Below are 13,861 nucleotides of genomic sequence, written 5' to 3' on the forward strand. Positions count from 1 at the left end.
CTGATTTTTAGGAAGCAAACAGATCAGTTGTTAAAAAAGTACATGGTAAACTTACAAACTATCTTACAAGTCATCCACTTGCTGGGCAGCAGTCAGTATAATTTCCAGAAGAAATACTAATCTGGTAAATGGATTAAGCATCAATTGCTACTATTTCTTCTTCCTGATACAGCCACAAAACCACCTGCAATCTGCAAATAAGAACTTGTATGAAAATATAGGGGCTTTTGGTGCTTCAAGAGTCCAGGTAAGTGTCATTTTCAATTCTCCCCTTCTTTTCATCAATAAAAAAAGCAATAAATGGCCAACTCTAATATTTGGATTGCACATCCATTGGGTTCATATTTGATTCCTGTTTTCTCTCTGGGCTATAACTGACAGATTCTCAGCTAATCAATTATGAGCCAATTCATTACTTTTTTTTGGCCCAGCAATTCATATGGAATAAATTAGGAGTAAGGTTTATTTTTAAAAAAAGAAAAAAAAAAAAAAACAAGAAACAGACCAACAACTACAAAAAAACAGTTAAAGGGCAGGAAGTTTACAATGATCTTCCCAAGGTAATAAAGTTGTATAACACCAGGAAATAGTTTTACATACTGGAAGTATAACTTTAGACTTATCCACCCTGATCAGCCCCCTCTCCAAAACCAGACTTTACAAGGGAAAGCATTTACCCCACTGTTCATAATGGTTTCTTTCTGATGTTGCCCACTGAGCAAATAGCCAGGTGACAAGACGAACCTGTTAGTATGTGATGAGTCCAGCATTTTTAGACTGGTGCCAAGAGAGAGGCGTTTGAAGTCTGGCAAAAGATGAAGTAGATGAACCCGTATCTTCCCCCGGGTGCGGTGAGCGTTACAGGTGTATTTTACTTTCTCCTGGTACCAATGTTAGGAATTACCTGCTTCTAGAGTCCATGACATCAAAGAGACTCTCTGTCGAAAACTTTGGGCTCTTCACTTTTGGATTTCTGACAAAAAGTAATTGTACTGTTGTAAGTCATCATGAGTAGATTATTTTGCTATGTGCAGTTACTTGTATTTCTATCAGTTTCTATGCAACTTGAACCTCTGTAAGAAAAATAATGTAAAATTATGGAACAGTAATACGTTGTAAAAATAAGCAGCTATTAAAAATAATAAGCTGAATATGAAACTAGTTGATGTTACATATTTATGGGAAAAAAGTGTTGTAGAACATGAATTTCATAAATTTAGTTTTTGTAATTATAATATTTGATTATTATACCATGCTATACCATATCTTATGAAATTATATATATTTGAAATAAAAATGTCATGTTGTACAGGCAAAGTTAATTAACTCCGGATAGATGTATTTGTGAAATGAGGATATATTCATCATTTTTACTCTATTAACATGTGAACTGTTGATTATTTTAATTGAAGATGCATTATTAATGTGATATTTAAAAATAAAAAGGAAAGGAAGAGCTTAAAATTATTCCACTTCATTAATTATGAAATACATGTGAGTTCAAATAAAAATTTAACATCTTCATGTCTATTACTAGGAAAAAATATTAAAGGCCTATTACTACCATGCATTTTGTTGAAAAATCAAATATTCGACCACAACTTTTTCCTTACAAAAAGCAATTTGCCAATAAATATTTTAAATGCATTTGTCCAAGCAAATTTCTTCTTTTCTCAGGAAAATAATGAGAAAATTAAAATGTCAGTATTTACAACCGTGCTAATTGTAAAATGTAAGTACAAAATGGATAAAATTAAAAATCATCAAGGGAAGGGGGCCGAGGCCGGGTCACCTTTACCGGGCCGGGAAGGCAGAGGTTTGCTTCTGGCAACCGCGCGGCGATGTGGTTCGAGATCCTGCCCGGGGTCGGCGTCACGGCCGTGCGCTTGGTCCTCCCCGGCATGGCCACGGCGCACGTCCACAGGTTCAGTGACGGGGGCAAGGAAAAAAGGGTTGCCTATTACCCATATCAGTGCAGTTTGATGCAAAGAGATAGGCGGGTCTCTGGAGTTAATCGTTACTATGTGTCAAAGGGTTTGGAGAATATCGATTAAGGAAGCATTTTCCTGATTGATGAAAAATAAGTCAGTCATACTCATCTACCCCTTCTAGAAGGTTATGCAGTGTATTAATGTCGTGCCTAATAAAAACAACAAAAAAGTAAAAACAAAACAAAACAAAGCAAAAAACAAATCATCAATGCCTTTGTGAGGAAGCAGTTATATAAATTAAGTCTTATAAAGCTGATGAACAGTTTTTCATATGAAAACAATGGCTTATGTGGCCAAATAAAGCTAACATTTAACGAGTCCTTACTAGGTATCATTTACTTCTCAAGACTGTTTAATGTTTTCTGTTTTTTATTTTTCCTATTTTACAGAGGAAATGTCTCGCATTTAGAGAGGTCGACTCCCTGCCCGAAGACAAAGAGGTGATCAGAAGCAAGTCGGTTTTTCAATTCCATCTACTGAATCCAGAATATAATTGTTTATTTATTTACTTATCTATTTATTTAGTTAGTTATTTTAGAGAGGGAGAGAGGGCGAGGGGCAGAGGGAGAGAGATAGAACCTTAAGCAGACTCTACACCCAGCGTGAAGCCCAACACAGGGCTCGATCTCACAACCCTGAGATGGTGACCTGAGCCCAAATCAAGAATTGGATGCTTAACTGCCTGAGCCACCCAGATGCCCCTAGGATATTTTTAAAAATATATTTATAGTAAGCTAAAGAACTAATTTACAAAACTATTTACTGGAAGAACTATTTAATTTTTGCACTTTCAGTATTTTCTATTTTAATACTTATGTAATTAGAATTGTTTCAAACTAGTGTTATATATAAAAAAAGAATAAAAGGATATGACAGTTTTTAGGTAATTACAAATTAAAACTTTTAGTCTGTCCATTCCTAGCATGCCCTCGCGTGGAATGCTGAAACTTGAAATTAATCTTTGTTCGTTTATTAAGTAAATAATGTATTCAGTATATTTAAGATGCATAACCTGATGCTTTAATGTACATATACATGGTGAAATGATTAATATAGTCAGGCTAATTAACATATCCTCCTCACATAGTTACCATTTGTGTGTGTGTGTGTGTGTGTGTGTGTGTGTGTGGTGAGAACACCTGAAATCTACTCTCTTACCAAATTACTAGTATTCAATACAATATTATTGGCTATAATCCTAATGCTGTACATTAGATCTCTAGACATTCATCCTATGTAAATGCAACTTTCTTCCTTGGGACCAATATCTCCCCATCCCAACCCACCCACCTCCAGCCCCTGGTAACCACCATGGTATATCTGTGTCTGTGTATTCAACTTTTTTAGATTCCAAATATATGGGAGATATGCAGTATTTTTCTTTCTGTGTCTGGCTTATTTCACTTAGTATAATGTCCTCCAGAATCATCCATGTTGTTGCAAATGTCAGGATCTCCTTTTTAATGTTTTTTAAAAAAAGATTTTATTTATTTATTTTTTGCACGAGAGAGAGAAGTAGGGAGGGCAGATGGAGAAATAGGCTCCCTGCTGAGCAGGGAGCCCAACATGGGGCTCAATCCCAGCACCCTGAGATCATGACCTGAGCCTAAGGCAGAGACTTAACCAACTGAGCCACCCAGGCACCCCAGAATCTCCTTTTTTTAAAAGCTGAATAATATTCACGTATATATAGTACATCACTATTCCTTTATCCCTTCATCCATCAGTGGACATTTAGGTTGTCTCCATATCTTGGCTATTGTGAATAATGCTGCAGTGAACATGGGAACACAGATTTCTTCAAGATACTGATTTCATTTCCTTTGGATTTGCACCCTGAAGTGAGATTGCTGAGTTTTATGGCAGTTTTATTTTTAATTTTTTGAGAAGCCTGCATATTGTTTTCTATAGTGGTTGCACCAACCATGTATAAGGTCCCATTTCCTTCATCCTCACCAACATTTGTTATCTCTTATTTATTTATTTATTTATTTACTTACTTACTTACTTATTTATTTATTTGTTTGTTTTTTGATAGTAGCTATCCTATCAGGTGTGAGGTGATATTGAGGTTTTGATTTGCATTGAAATTAATCTTTGTTGCTTAGAACAAATCCAGGGCATTTAAGGCAATTCACCTCCATGTACAATTCCACCTGATTCTATGCTCTCTGCACAGGCTCCCATTAGCATGGCGTTGACATAGACAACAAGAACACTGGAGACTTTGTTCAAGACTTGACAATGTGTTCTTAATGTTAAATATTTGCCTGAAGTTTTATAGCGTGTATGGTAGAGTGTAGTGACAATATTTCCCTGGATATTAAAAATAATCACATTTGGAAACTTTTGATGTTAGAATAACATTTCCATGTGAAAGATAATAATTTAGATCTTGCAATGTACCAAGCAAGACAGGCATATGACAAAGATGTTTTTCCCCTTGGTTTTGTAAAGAGTCTTTAGGAAAATTTGGCCTTTAATTAATCTCTCAAAACTGTGTAAATAGAATGTTGTTCTTTTTACCTTACTTGCTAAGGAATTGAGATAAAGTTCTACTTAATTATAGTAACTTTCTTTAGTTTTGGTTTTAAATATAATTATCCCACAATCTCCTCTTTGCTTCTTGACTCTTGCCATTTTATTCCTGAATTTATTGTGTTTTTTTTTTTAATTATATTACATAGTTTACTGATCTCAAATCACCTTGGTTCATTTGGAAAATCTGTATAGTAGGTTTTTAAATTTTATCTTTCTATTTTCTGAGCAATATTAAGGTGACTAACATAGTAAATTACATATACTAAGCATTCAAAAGGACTTTTTTTCATTATTTAGGATGATAGAATATGTCCTATGACTGAATATCACTTTAAATATTATACAGATTTCAAACAAAGTATAAGTATTAAGACTTTAAGTATTAAAAATATCTGGAGTTCTGGATATGCACAATAGGCAGAATTTGAATTGATAGTCATCTTTTTTTTAAAATCATTTAAATAAACACTGACTTTCCTACTGTTCTGATTTCCTGCACTGATTTATGTGATGCAGGAAATGTATGCCCATACATTTATGATGGGCATAAATGTATGTGAGCGCACACCCACACACACCCACACACCCACACACACACGCACACACGCACACACACGTTGCCTCATTTACATGTATAACGTGATGTGTCTCACTTATTCAGAGCAGTCTTGCAACCTGAACAGAGTACTTTAAAGGATAAGGAGTTTATAAGGGATGTAAATATAAAAGTCCCTGTTACATTTTGAAGTTCAGTTCCTTGAGGCAGTATGGTCTATAAGAAACAAAGACGCACATGCAAGTGTACCATATTCTGTTCATTCAGGCACAACATTTTCAAAGCTTGACTCTGCTGTTCACTTTAAGTAAGTTAACTTCCATAATCTTATTTTTTCTCATTTGTAAAACAGAAGAGATAATACTTGAAACACAGGACCATGGTAAGGAACTCAGTTTTTCAGTCTACGTTTTCAGGCATATCTAGAGGAGGCCTTCTGCGTGGCAGGAGCTGAATTAATGTTATTTCTCAATTGAATTCTTTTTTTTTTTTAATTTTTTTATTGTTATGTTAATCCCCATACATTACATCATTAGTTTTAGATATAGTGTTCCATGATTCATTGTTTGTGCATAACACCCAGTGCTCCATGCAGAACATGCCCTCCTCAATACCCATCACCAGGCTAACCCATCCTCCCAACCCCCTCCCCTCTAGAACCCTCAGTTTGTTTTTCAGAGTCCATTGTCTCTCATGGTTTGTCTCCCCCTCCAATTTCCCCCCCTTCATTCTTCCCCTCCTGCTACATTCCTCTTCTTCTTTTTTTCTTTCTTAACATATATTGCATTATTTGTTTCAGAGGTACAGATCTGAGATTCAACAGTCTTGCACAATTCACAGCGCTTACCAGAGCACATACCCTCCCCAGTGTCCATCACCCAGTCACCCCATCCCTCCCACCCCACCCCCCACTCCAGCAACCCTCAGTTTGTTTCCTGAGATTAAGAATTCCTCATATCAGTGAGGTCATATGATACATGCCTTTCTCTGTTTGACTTATTTCGCTCAGCATAATACCCTCCAGTTCCATCCACGTCATTGCAAATGGCAAGATCTCATTCTTTTTGATGGCTGCATAATATTCCATTGTATATACATACCACTTCTTCTTTATCCATTCATCTGTTGATGGACATCTTGGCTCTTTCCACAGTTTGGCTATTGTGGACATTGCTGCTATAAACATCGGGGTGCACGTACCCTTACGGGTCCCTACTTTTGTATCTTTGGGGTAAATACCCAGTAGTGCAATTGCTGGATCATATGGTAGCTCTATTTTCAACTTTTTGAGGAACCTCCATACTGTTTTCCAGAGTGGCTGCACCAGCTTGCATTCCCACCAACAGTGTAGGAGGGTTCCCCTTTCTCCGCATCCCCGCCAACATCTGTCATTTCTTGACTTGTTAATTTTAGCCATTCTGACTGGTGTGAGGTGGTATCTCGTTGAGGTTTTGATTTGGATTTCCCTGATGCCGAGCGATATTGAACACTTTTTCATGTGTCTGTTGGCCATTTGGATGTCTTCTTTGGAGAAATGTCTGTTCATGTCTTCTGCCCATTTCTTGATTGGATTCTTTGTTCTTTTGGTGTTGAGTTTGATGAGTTCTTTATAGATTTTGGATACTAGCCCTTTATCTGATATGTCATTTGCAAATATCTTCTCCCATTCTGTCAGTTGTCTTTTGGTTTTGTTGACTGTTTCCTTTGCTTTGCAAAAGCTTTTTATCTTGATGAAGTCCCAATAGTTCATTTTTGCCCTTGCTTCCCTTGTCTTTGGCGATGTTTCTAGGAAGAAGTTGCTGCAGCTGAGGTCGAAGAGGTTGCTGCCTGTGTTCTCCTTTAGGATTTTGATGGACTCCTGTCTCACATTGAGGTCTTTCAACCATTTGGAGTCTATTTTTGTGTGTGGTGTAAGGAAATGGTCCAGTTTCATTCTTCTGCATGTGGCTGTCCAATTTTCCCAACACCATTTGTTGAAGAGACTGTCTTTTTTCCATTGGACATTCTTTCCTGCTTTGTCAAAGATGAGTTGACCATAGAGTTGAGGGTCCATTTCTGGGCTCTCTATTCTGTTCCATTGATCTATGTGTCTGTTTTTGTGCCAGTACCATACTGTCTTGATGATGACAGCTTTGTAGTAGAGCTGGAAGTCTGGAATTGTGATGCCGCCAGCTTTGCTTTTCTTTTTCAACATTGCTCTGGCTATGCGGGGTCTTTTCTGGTTCCATACAAATTTTAGGATGATTTGTTCCATTTCTTTGAAGAAAGTGGATGGTATTTTGATGGGGATTGCATTGAATGTGTAGATTGCTCTAGGTAGGATTGACATCTTCACAATATTTGTTCTTCCAATCCATGAGCATGGAACGTTTTTCCATTTCTTTGTGTCTTCCTCAATTTCTTTCATGAGTATTTTATAGTTTTCTGAGTACAGATCCTTTGCCTCTTTGGTTAGATTTATTCCTAGGTATCTTAGGGTTTTGGGTGCAATTGTAAATGGGATCGACTCCTTAATTTCTCTTTCTTCTGACTTGTTGTTGGTGTATAGGAATGCCACTGACTTCTGTGCATTGATTTTATATCCTGCCACTTTACTGAATTCCTGTATGAGTTCTAGCAGTTTTGGGGTGGAGTCTTTGGGATTTTCCACATAAAGTATCATATCATCTGCAAAGAGTGAGAGTTTGACTTCTTCTTTGCCAATTTGGATGCCTTTGATTTCTTTTTGTTGTCTGATTGCTGTGGCTAGGACTTCCAATACTATGTTGAATAGCAGTGGTGATAGTGGACATCCCTGCCGCGTTCCTGACCTTAGGGGGAAAGCTCTCAGTTTTTCCCCATTGAGAATGATATTCGCTGTAGGTTTTTCATAGATGGCTTTTATGATATTGAGGTATATACCCTCTATCCCTATACTCTGAAGAGTTTTGATCAAGAAAGGGTGCTGTACTTTGTCAGATGCTTTTTCTGCATCTTTTGAGAGGATCATATGATTCTTGTTCTTTCTTTTGTTAATGTATTGTATCACGTTGATTGATTTGCGGATGTTGAACCAACCTTGCAGCCCAGGGATAAATCCCACTTGGTCGTGGTGAATAATCCTTTTAATGTACTGTTGGATCCTATTGGCTAGTATTTTGGTGAGAATTTTTGCATCCATGTTCATCAGGGATATTGGTCTGTAATTCTCCTTTTTGATGGGGTCTTTGTCTGGTTTTGGGATCAAGGTAATGCTGGCCTCATAAAATGAGTTTGGAAGTTTTCCTTCCATTTCTATTTTTTGGAACAGTTTCAGAAGGATAGGTATTAATTCTTCTTGAAATGTTTGGTAGAATTCCCCTGGGAAGCCATCTGGCCCTGGGCTTTTGTGTTTTGGGAGATTTTTGATGACTGCTTCAATTTCCTTAGTGGTTATAGGTCTGTTCAGGTTTTCTATTTCTTCCTGGTTCAGTTTTGGTAGTTGATACATCTCTAGGAATGCATCCATTACTTCCAGGTTATCTAATTTGCTCGCATAGAGTTGCTCATAATATGTTCTTATAATTGTTTGTATTTCTTTGGTGTTGGTTGTGATGTCTCCTCTTTCATTCATGATTTTGTTGATTTGGGTCATTTCTCTTTTCTTTTTGATAAGTCTGGCCAGGGGCTTATCAATCTTGTTAATTCTTTCAAAGAACCAGCTCCGAGTTTCGTTGATCTGTTCTACTGTTCTTTTGGTTTCTATTTCATTGATTTCTGCTCTGATCTTTATTATTTCTCTTCTCCTGCTGGGTTTAGGCTTTATTTGCTGTTCTTTCTCCAGCTCCTTTAGGTGTAGGGTTAGGTTGTGTACTTGAGACCTTTCTTGTTTCTTGAGAAAGGCTTGTCTTGCTATATACTTTCCTCTTAGGACTGCCTTTGCTGTATCCCTAAGATTTTGAATAGTTGTGTTTTCATTTTCATTGGTTTCCATGAATTTTTTTAATTCTTCTTTAATTTCCTGGTTGACCCATTCATTCTTCAGTAGGATGCTCTTTAGCCTCCATGTATTTGAGTTCTTTCTGACTTTCCTCTTGTGATTGAGTTCTAGTTTCAAAGCATTGTGGTCTGAAATAGGCAGGGGATGATCCCAATCTTCTGGTACCGATTGAGACCTGATTTATGACCTAGGATGTGATCTATTCTGGAGAATGTTCCATGGGCACTAGAGAAGAATGTGTATTCCATTGCTTTGGGATGGAATGTTCTGAATATGTCTGTGAAGTCCATTTGGTCCAGTGTGTCATTTAAAGTCTTTATTTCCTTGTTGATCTTTTGCTTCGACGATCTGTCCATTTCAGTGAGGGGGGTGTTAAAGTCCCCCACTATTATTGTATTGTTGTCGATGTGTTTCTTTGCTTTTGTTATTAATTGCCTTATATAATTGGCTGCTCCCATGTTAGGGGCATAGATATTTACAATTGTTAGATCTTCTTGTTGGATAGACCCTTTAAGTAGGATATAGTGTCCTTCCTCATCTCTTATTACAGTCTTTGGTTTAAAATCTAATTTGTCTGATATAAGGATTGCCACCCCAGCTTTCTTTTGGTGTCCATTAGCATGGTAAATGGTTTTCCACCCCCTCACTTTCCATCTGGGGGTGTCTTTGGGTCTAAAATGAGTCTCTTGCAGACAGCATATCGATGGGTCTTGTTTTTTAATCCAATCTGATAGCCTGTGTCTTTTGATTGGGGCATTTAGCCCATTTACATTCAGGGTAACTATTGAAAGATAGGAATTTAGTGCCATTTTATTGCCTGTAAAGTGACTGTTACTGTATATTGTTTGTGTTCCTTTCTGGTCTATGTTGCTTTTAGGCTCTCTCTTTGCTTAGAGGACCCCTTTCAAGATTTCTTGTAGGGCTGGTTTCGTGTTTGCAGATTCCTTTTGTTTTTGTTTGTCCTGGAAGCTTTTTATCTCTCCTTCAATTTTCAATGACAGCCTAGCTGGATATAGTATTCTTGGCTGCATCTTTTTCTCATTTAGTGCTCTGAATATGTCCTGCCAGTCCTTTCTGGCCTGCCAGGTCTCTGTGGATAAGTCTATTGCCAATCTAATGTTTCTACCATTGTAGGTTACATATCTCTTCTCCCGAGCTGCTTTCAGGATTTTCTCTTTGTCTCTGAGACTCGTAAGTTTTACTATCTCAATTGAATTCTTAAATTCCTTTTTTAGTGTGCTCTGTGTGGGGGTATGCATGTGTTGCTTAATTGTGTATTTGTTTGTACCAACTATGCTATGTTTTTCTTGAAAATCAAATTTTTCTATGGTTTAGTAATGGGAAGACAAGTTACATAGACCTGAGTGGTTGAGTTTCCACTCAAAAGAAGAGAAGCCCTTCTAAAGGACATCAAGCCCTTGTGGTAAGAAAGAAGAGTGCATACCTTTTGCCAATAGGAGGTAAGGAGTAGAGGATAGTGCCTGGCATCATCCAGATATGTCCTGAGAGGAATTCTGTCATAAAAGAGGTGCCTGGGCATTCTACCTAGAGTAACCTAGCCAAGACACTATGGGAATACCTGAAAGCCTCATGGAAACAACGTGCCTGCCAACCAGACAGCCATGACACAGTTCTGAACCTCACACCATTTGCCCCTGAGCACTTGCTGATTACATGTTAATTACTCTGAGAGGGAACAATGCCCTGTGCACAAACGCTTACCTGCCATTCAATGGCCATTCCCAGAAATCCCCAGGATGTTACACCATATGGGTCCTCCATGGCCAGAGGGTCATGAAAAGAGGGCACCCATCATACTGTGGAGTTTAATTAAATGTGGAAAAAAGTGTCGTAACCTGGGATAGTGAGGAAAAGTCACTAGAAGAATTTAACCAGCCATGTAGATATTATACATAAGATTAATATTAATAACAGTCATGTTATTGGCACTTGCACATTGTAAGACGTAACCACAATTATACTTATTTCCCCACTAATAGAAATGTATGTTTGACTCTAAGCTTTCGAGATAATTTAAATCATAGTTTCCTTTACCTTTTATTATGCAAATTATAAAAATGTGAATAGTATATATTATTACATATATGATACAAGTTTCTTCCATTTCTTTTTGCTCCTATAGACTTGTCATTATGTCTGCATGCACCCTTTTGTTGCCTCTCTCTGTATATAGTGGATGGATATATATATATATTCATTCCACATTCTTTGTTACTATGGCTTTGCTAATTTACAATAAAAATCCTGCTATCTCAGCAGGAAGATTCTGCTTTGATGGCTCTTAGGGACTTAACAGATTTCAAATTATTTGTCTTATAACTTCTTCAGAAGATATTATTCCCTTTAATTTTGTTTGTAAAGTCACATATACCTATATCTATTTTAAGATGTATTAGTCAGTGAGCAGTTTTTGATTCAACTTAGTTTTCATTTTAATTTTAAACTTGTCTAAATTCCTACTGTTAAACTATTTTATAAGTATCCACTGCTTATAGCCTAATACGGGCTGTTTCCAGGAGAGAGTAAACAACCATTACCGTCTCATCTGGTTCAATTTTCTATTCTTGTCAGTTACCTTTTCTTGGCTAGCCACAGAAATTCATACACATCAAAGTTGGTTCATTTGTATTCCTGTTTCCAAACATCAAATAGAGTCATCCATAAATTAATTTTATGAGCAATTAAGTTCTTCCAAGTCAATACTTTCTAAATTGATTTCTCTTTTACAATCAAGACACAGTTTAGCACCATTTTACATTAGGCACAGCTCTAAGATACCTTGCTATTTTCTTTTCGTTTTCCCCTTTTATTCTTCCTTTCCTTCTTTTTTTAAAAAAATAAAATTGATGAGAGAGTGAGGATTTTAGCACTGTTTGTGAAGAGGCAGCTGATGCCATGACTCAAGTAGGTGAATTGTTACACAAAAGGTCATGGTCATGGCAGCAGGGACACTGCTGTGATCACATCAGGTGTGGACTCACTTAAGGACTCAAACAGAGAGAATTCAAATCATCAATGGCACAACAATCAGGCAAGAGACATCCAATATGTTTTAAGGACGTGAGTAAATATAATTTGGGGGTAAAAATTTGGCCTCTCCATAGGTCTCCTTATGGTCATTTAGAAGAAACTTACACAGAAGATAGATAATTTTGATTCTAAGAGTTTTCAAAACAACGCTAAAAAAAAAAAAAAAAAGGAGGGAAAATGGGTAGCCTCCATCAGGTTGTATGCCTGTTCTCAGGAAAAATAAACAGGGCTGACCCAGGGCGAAGTAGAAAGTCAAGTATTCCTTCAAATGGTTACTATGGAGATAAAATGAAACAAGATGATACAGGGGTTTCGAAAAGTGTCTGTTATATCGCAAGCATCAGATGGTTAGTAGATGCTATGCTTATGACTATGGTTATCATTACTATGTGCAGCAAGATCTATAACTGCAGTAGCCGTTTCTTTAGTTTTATTTCCACTCTTATTCTATTTTATACCTGCCTCTTATTTATTCCTTTTTCAGGAAATTAGTCAAGATTACTAAAACCATTTGCCTGATCCCCGGGCCGGGGGTTGGGGGGAGGGAAGATGTGAACATACAAGGAAGAGCTCAGCTGTTGGAATTCTGTCTGTGTTGCAATATAGAGTCCCCCATGGTTGACGACTAAAATCAACCAAGTATACAGACCCAATACCAGGGTAGGTCAAAAGCTTTAGATCAATTTATTGAAGAAAAGAAGGTGGAATTTATTGTTAAAACAGTCTCAAGGGCATATAATAAAGCTGAGAAAGGAACAAATCAGATACATGAAAACAAACAGCACTTAAAGATGAGTCCACAGGTGTCAATGAAGAGAAAGCATGAATAATGTGAGAAAGGGCTTGTGAAAGCCAACAGCCAAGGAATGACGGAAGGAGAACGGAGACCCATTTACTCCCTGGAAGTTGTTATTAGGTGCACACTATGGCATGATATTTGGCATGGATCAGAGAGCCCCCCATTTTTCTCATGCCCTTTTTCCTAGATGGGATAAGGTTAGCGACTCCCTGGGTTCATCCTCTAGAGCGGCACTATGCAACTCAGTAGGCACAGGTCACGGGTGACTCGTGAACATTTGAAATGTCAGGAGTCCAAATAAGAATATGTAGTGATGGGATGCCTGGGTGGCTCAGTCGGTTAAGCGTCTGCCTTCGGCTCAGGTCATGATCCCAGGGTCCTGGGATCGAGTCCCGCATCGGGCTCCCTGCTCCGCGGGGAGCCTGCTTCTCCCTCTGCCTCTGCTTCTCTCTCTGTCTCTCATGAATAAATAAATAAAATCTTTAAAAAAAAAAAAAAGAATATGTAGTGATTATGGAATGCACACAGTAGTTTGAAGACTTAGCACACAAAGAAGAATGTAAAATATCTCCTAAACAATTTTTAATATTATTTGCATGTTGACATGACAATATTTTAGATATTTTGTGTTATAACACATATACTACTAAACTTAATTTCACTTCTTTCTCTTCACTGTTTTAAATGTGCTACTAAAAAAATAAAATTCTATCTATGGCTAGCATTGTATTTCAGTTGCATAGAACAGTTTTAGAGATCTTGTTATACTCTGGGATGTTCTTAGACAACCACTCTCCTCACCCCAACCTTTTAATACTCAAAGCACTGCTATGAGTGTGATACTGTTATTTTCACTTTGCATCTGACAAAACTTACCCTACGAGAAGTTGAGTAAATCGCCTTGCTCAAAGTCCCAATTCAGGTACTGGAGCTGGAATTTGAACAGAATTCTATGCTGATCTCTG

The 13,861-nt window shown here is 37.3% G+C and overlaps 1 protein-coding gene across 1 annotated transcript; it reads left to right on the forward strand.

Annotated features, from left to right (window-relative positions):
- The first annotated feature begins 1,841 nt into the window (after positions 1-1,841).
- LOC116648491 (NADH dehydrogenase [ubiquinone] 1 alpha subcomplex subunit 1-like) lies at positions 1,842-2,072 on the forward strand. The gene has a single exon (XM_032430487.1). The coding sequence runs from the start codon at positions 1,842-1,844 to the stop codon at positions 2,052-2,054; it is 213 nt and encodes a 70-aa protein (XP_032286378.1). The 3' UTR covers positions 2,055-2,072.
- The last annotated feature ends 11,789 nt before the right edge of the window (positions 2,073-13,861 follow it).

Source organism: Phoca vitulina, unplaced genomic scaffold, assembly GCF_004348235.1.
Source record: "Phoca vitulina isolate PV1807 unplaced genomic scaffold, GSC_HSeal_1.0 scaffold44, whole genome shotgun sequence".
Lineage (NCBI taxonomy): Eukaryota > Metazoa > Chordata > Mammalia > Carnivora > Phocidae > Phoca > Phoca vitulina.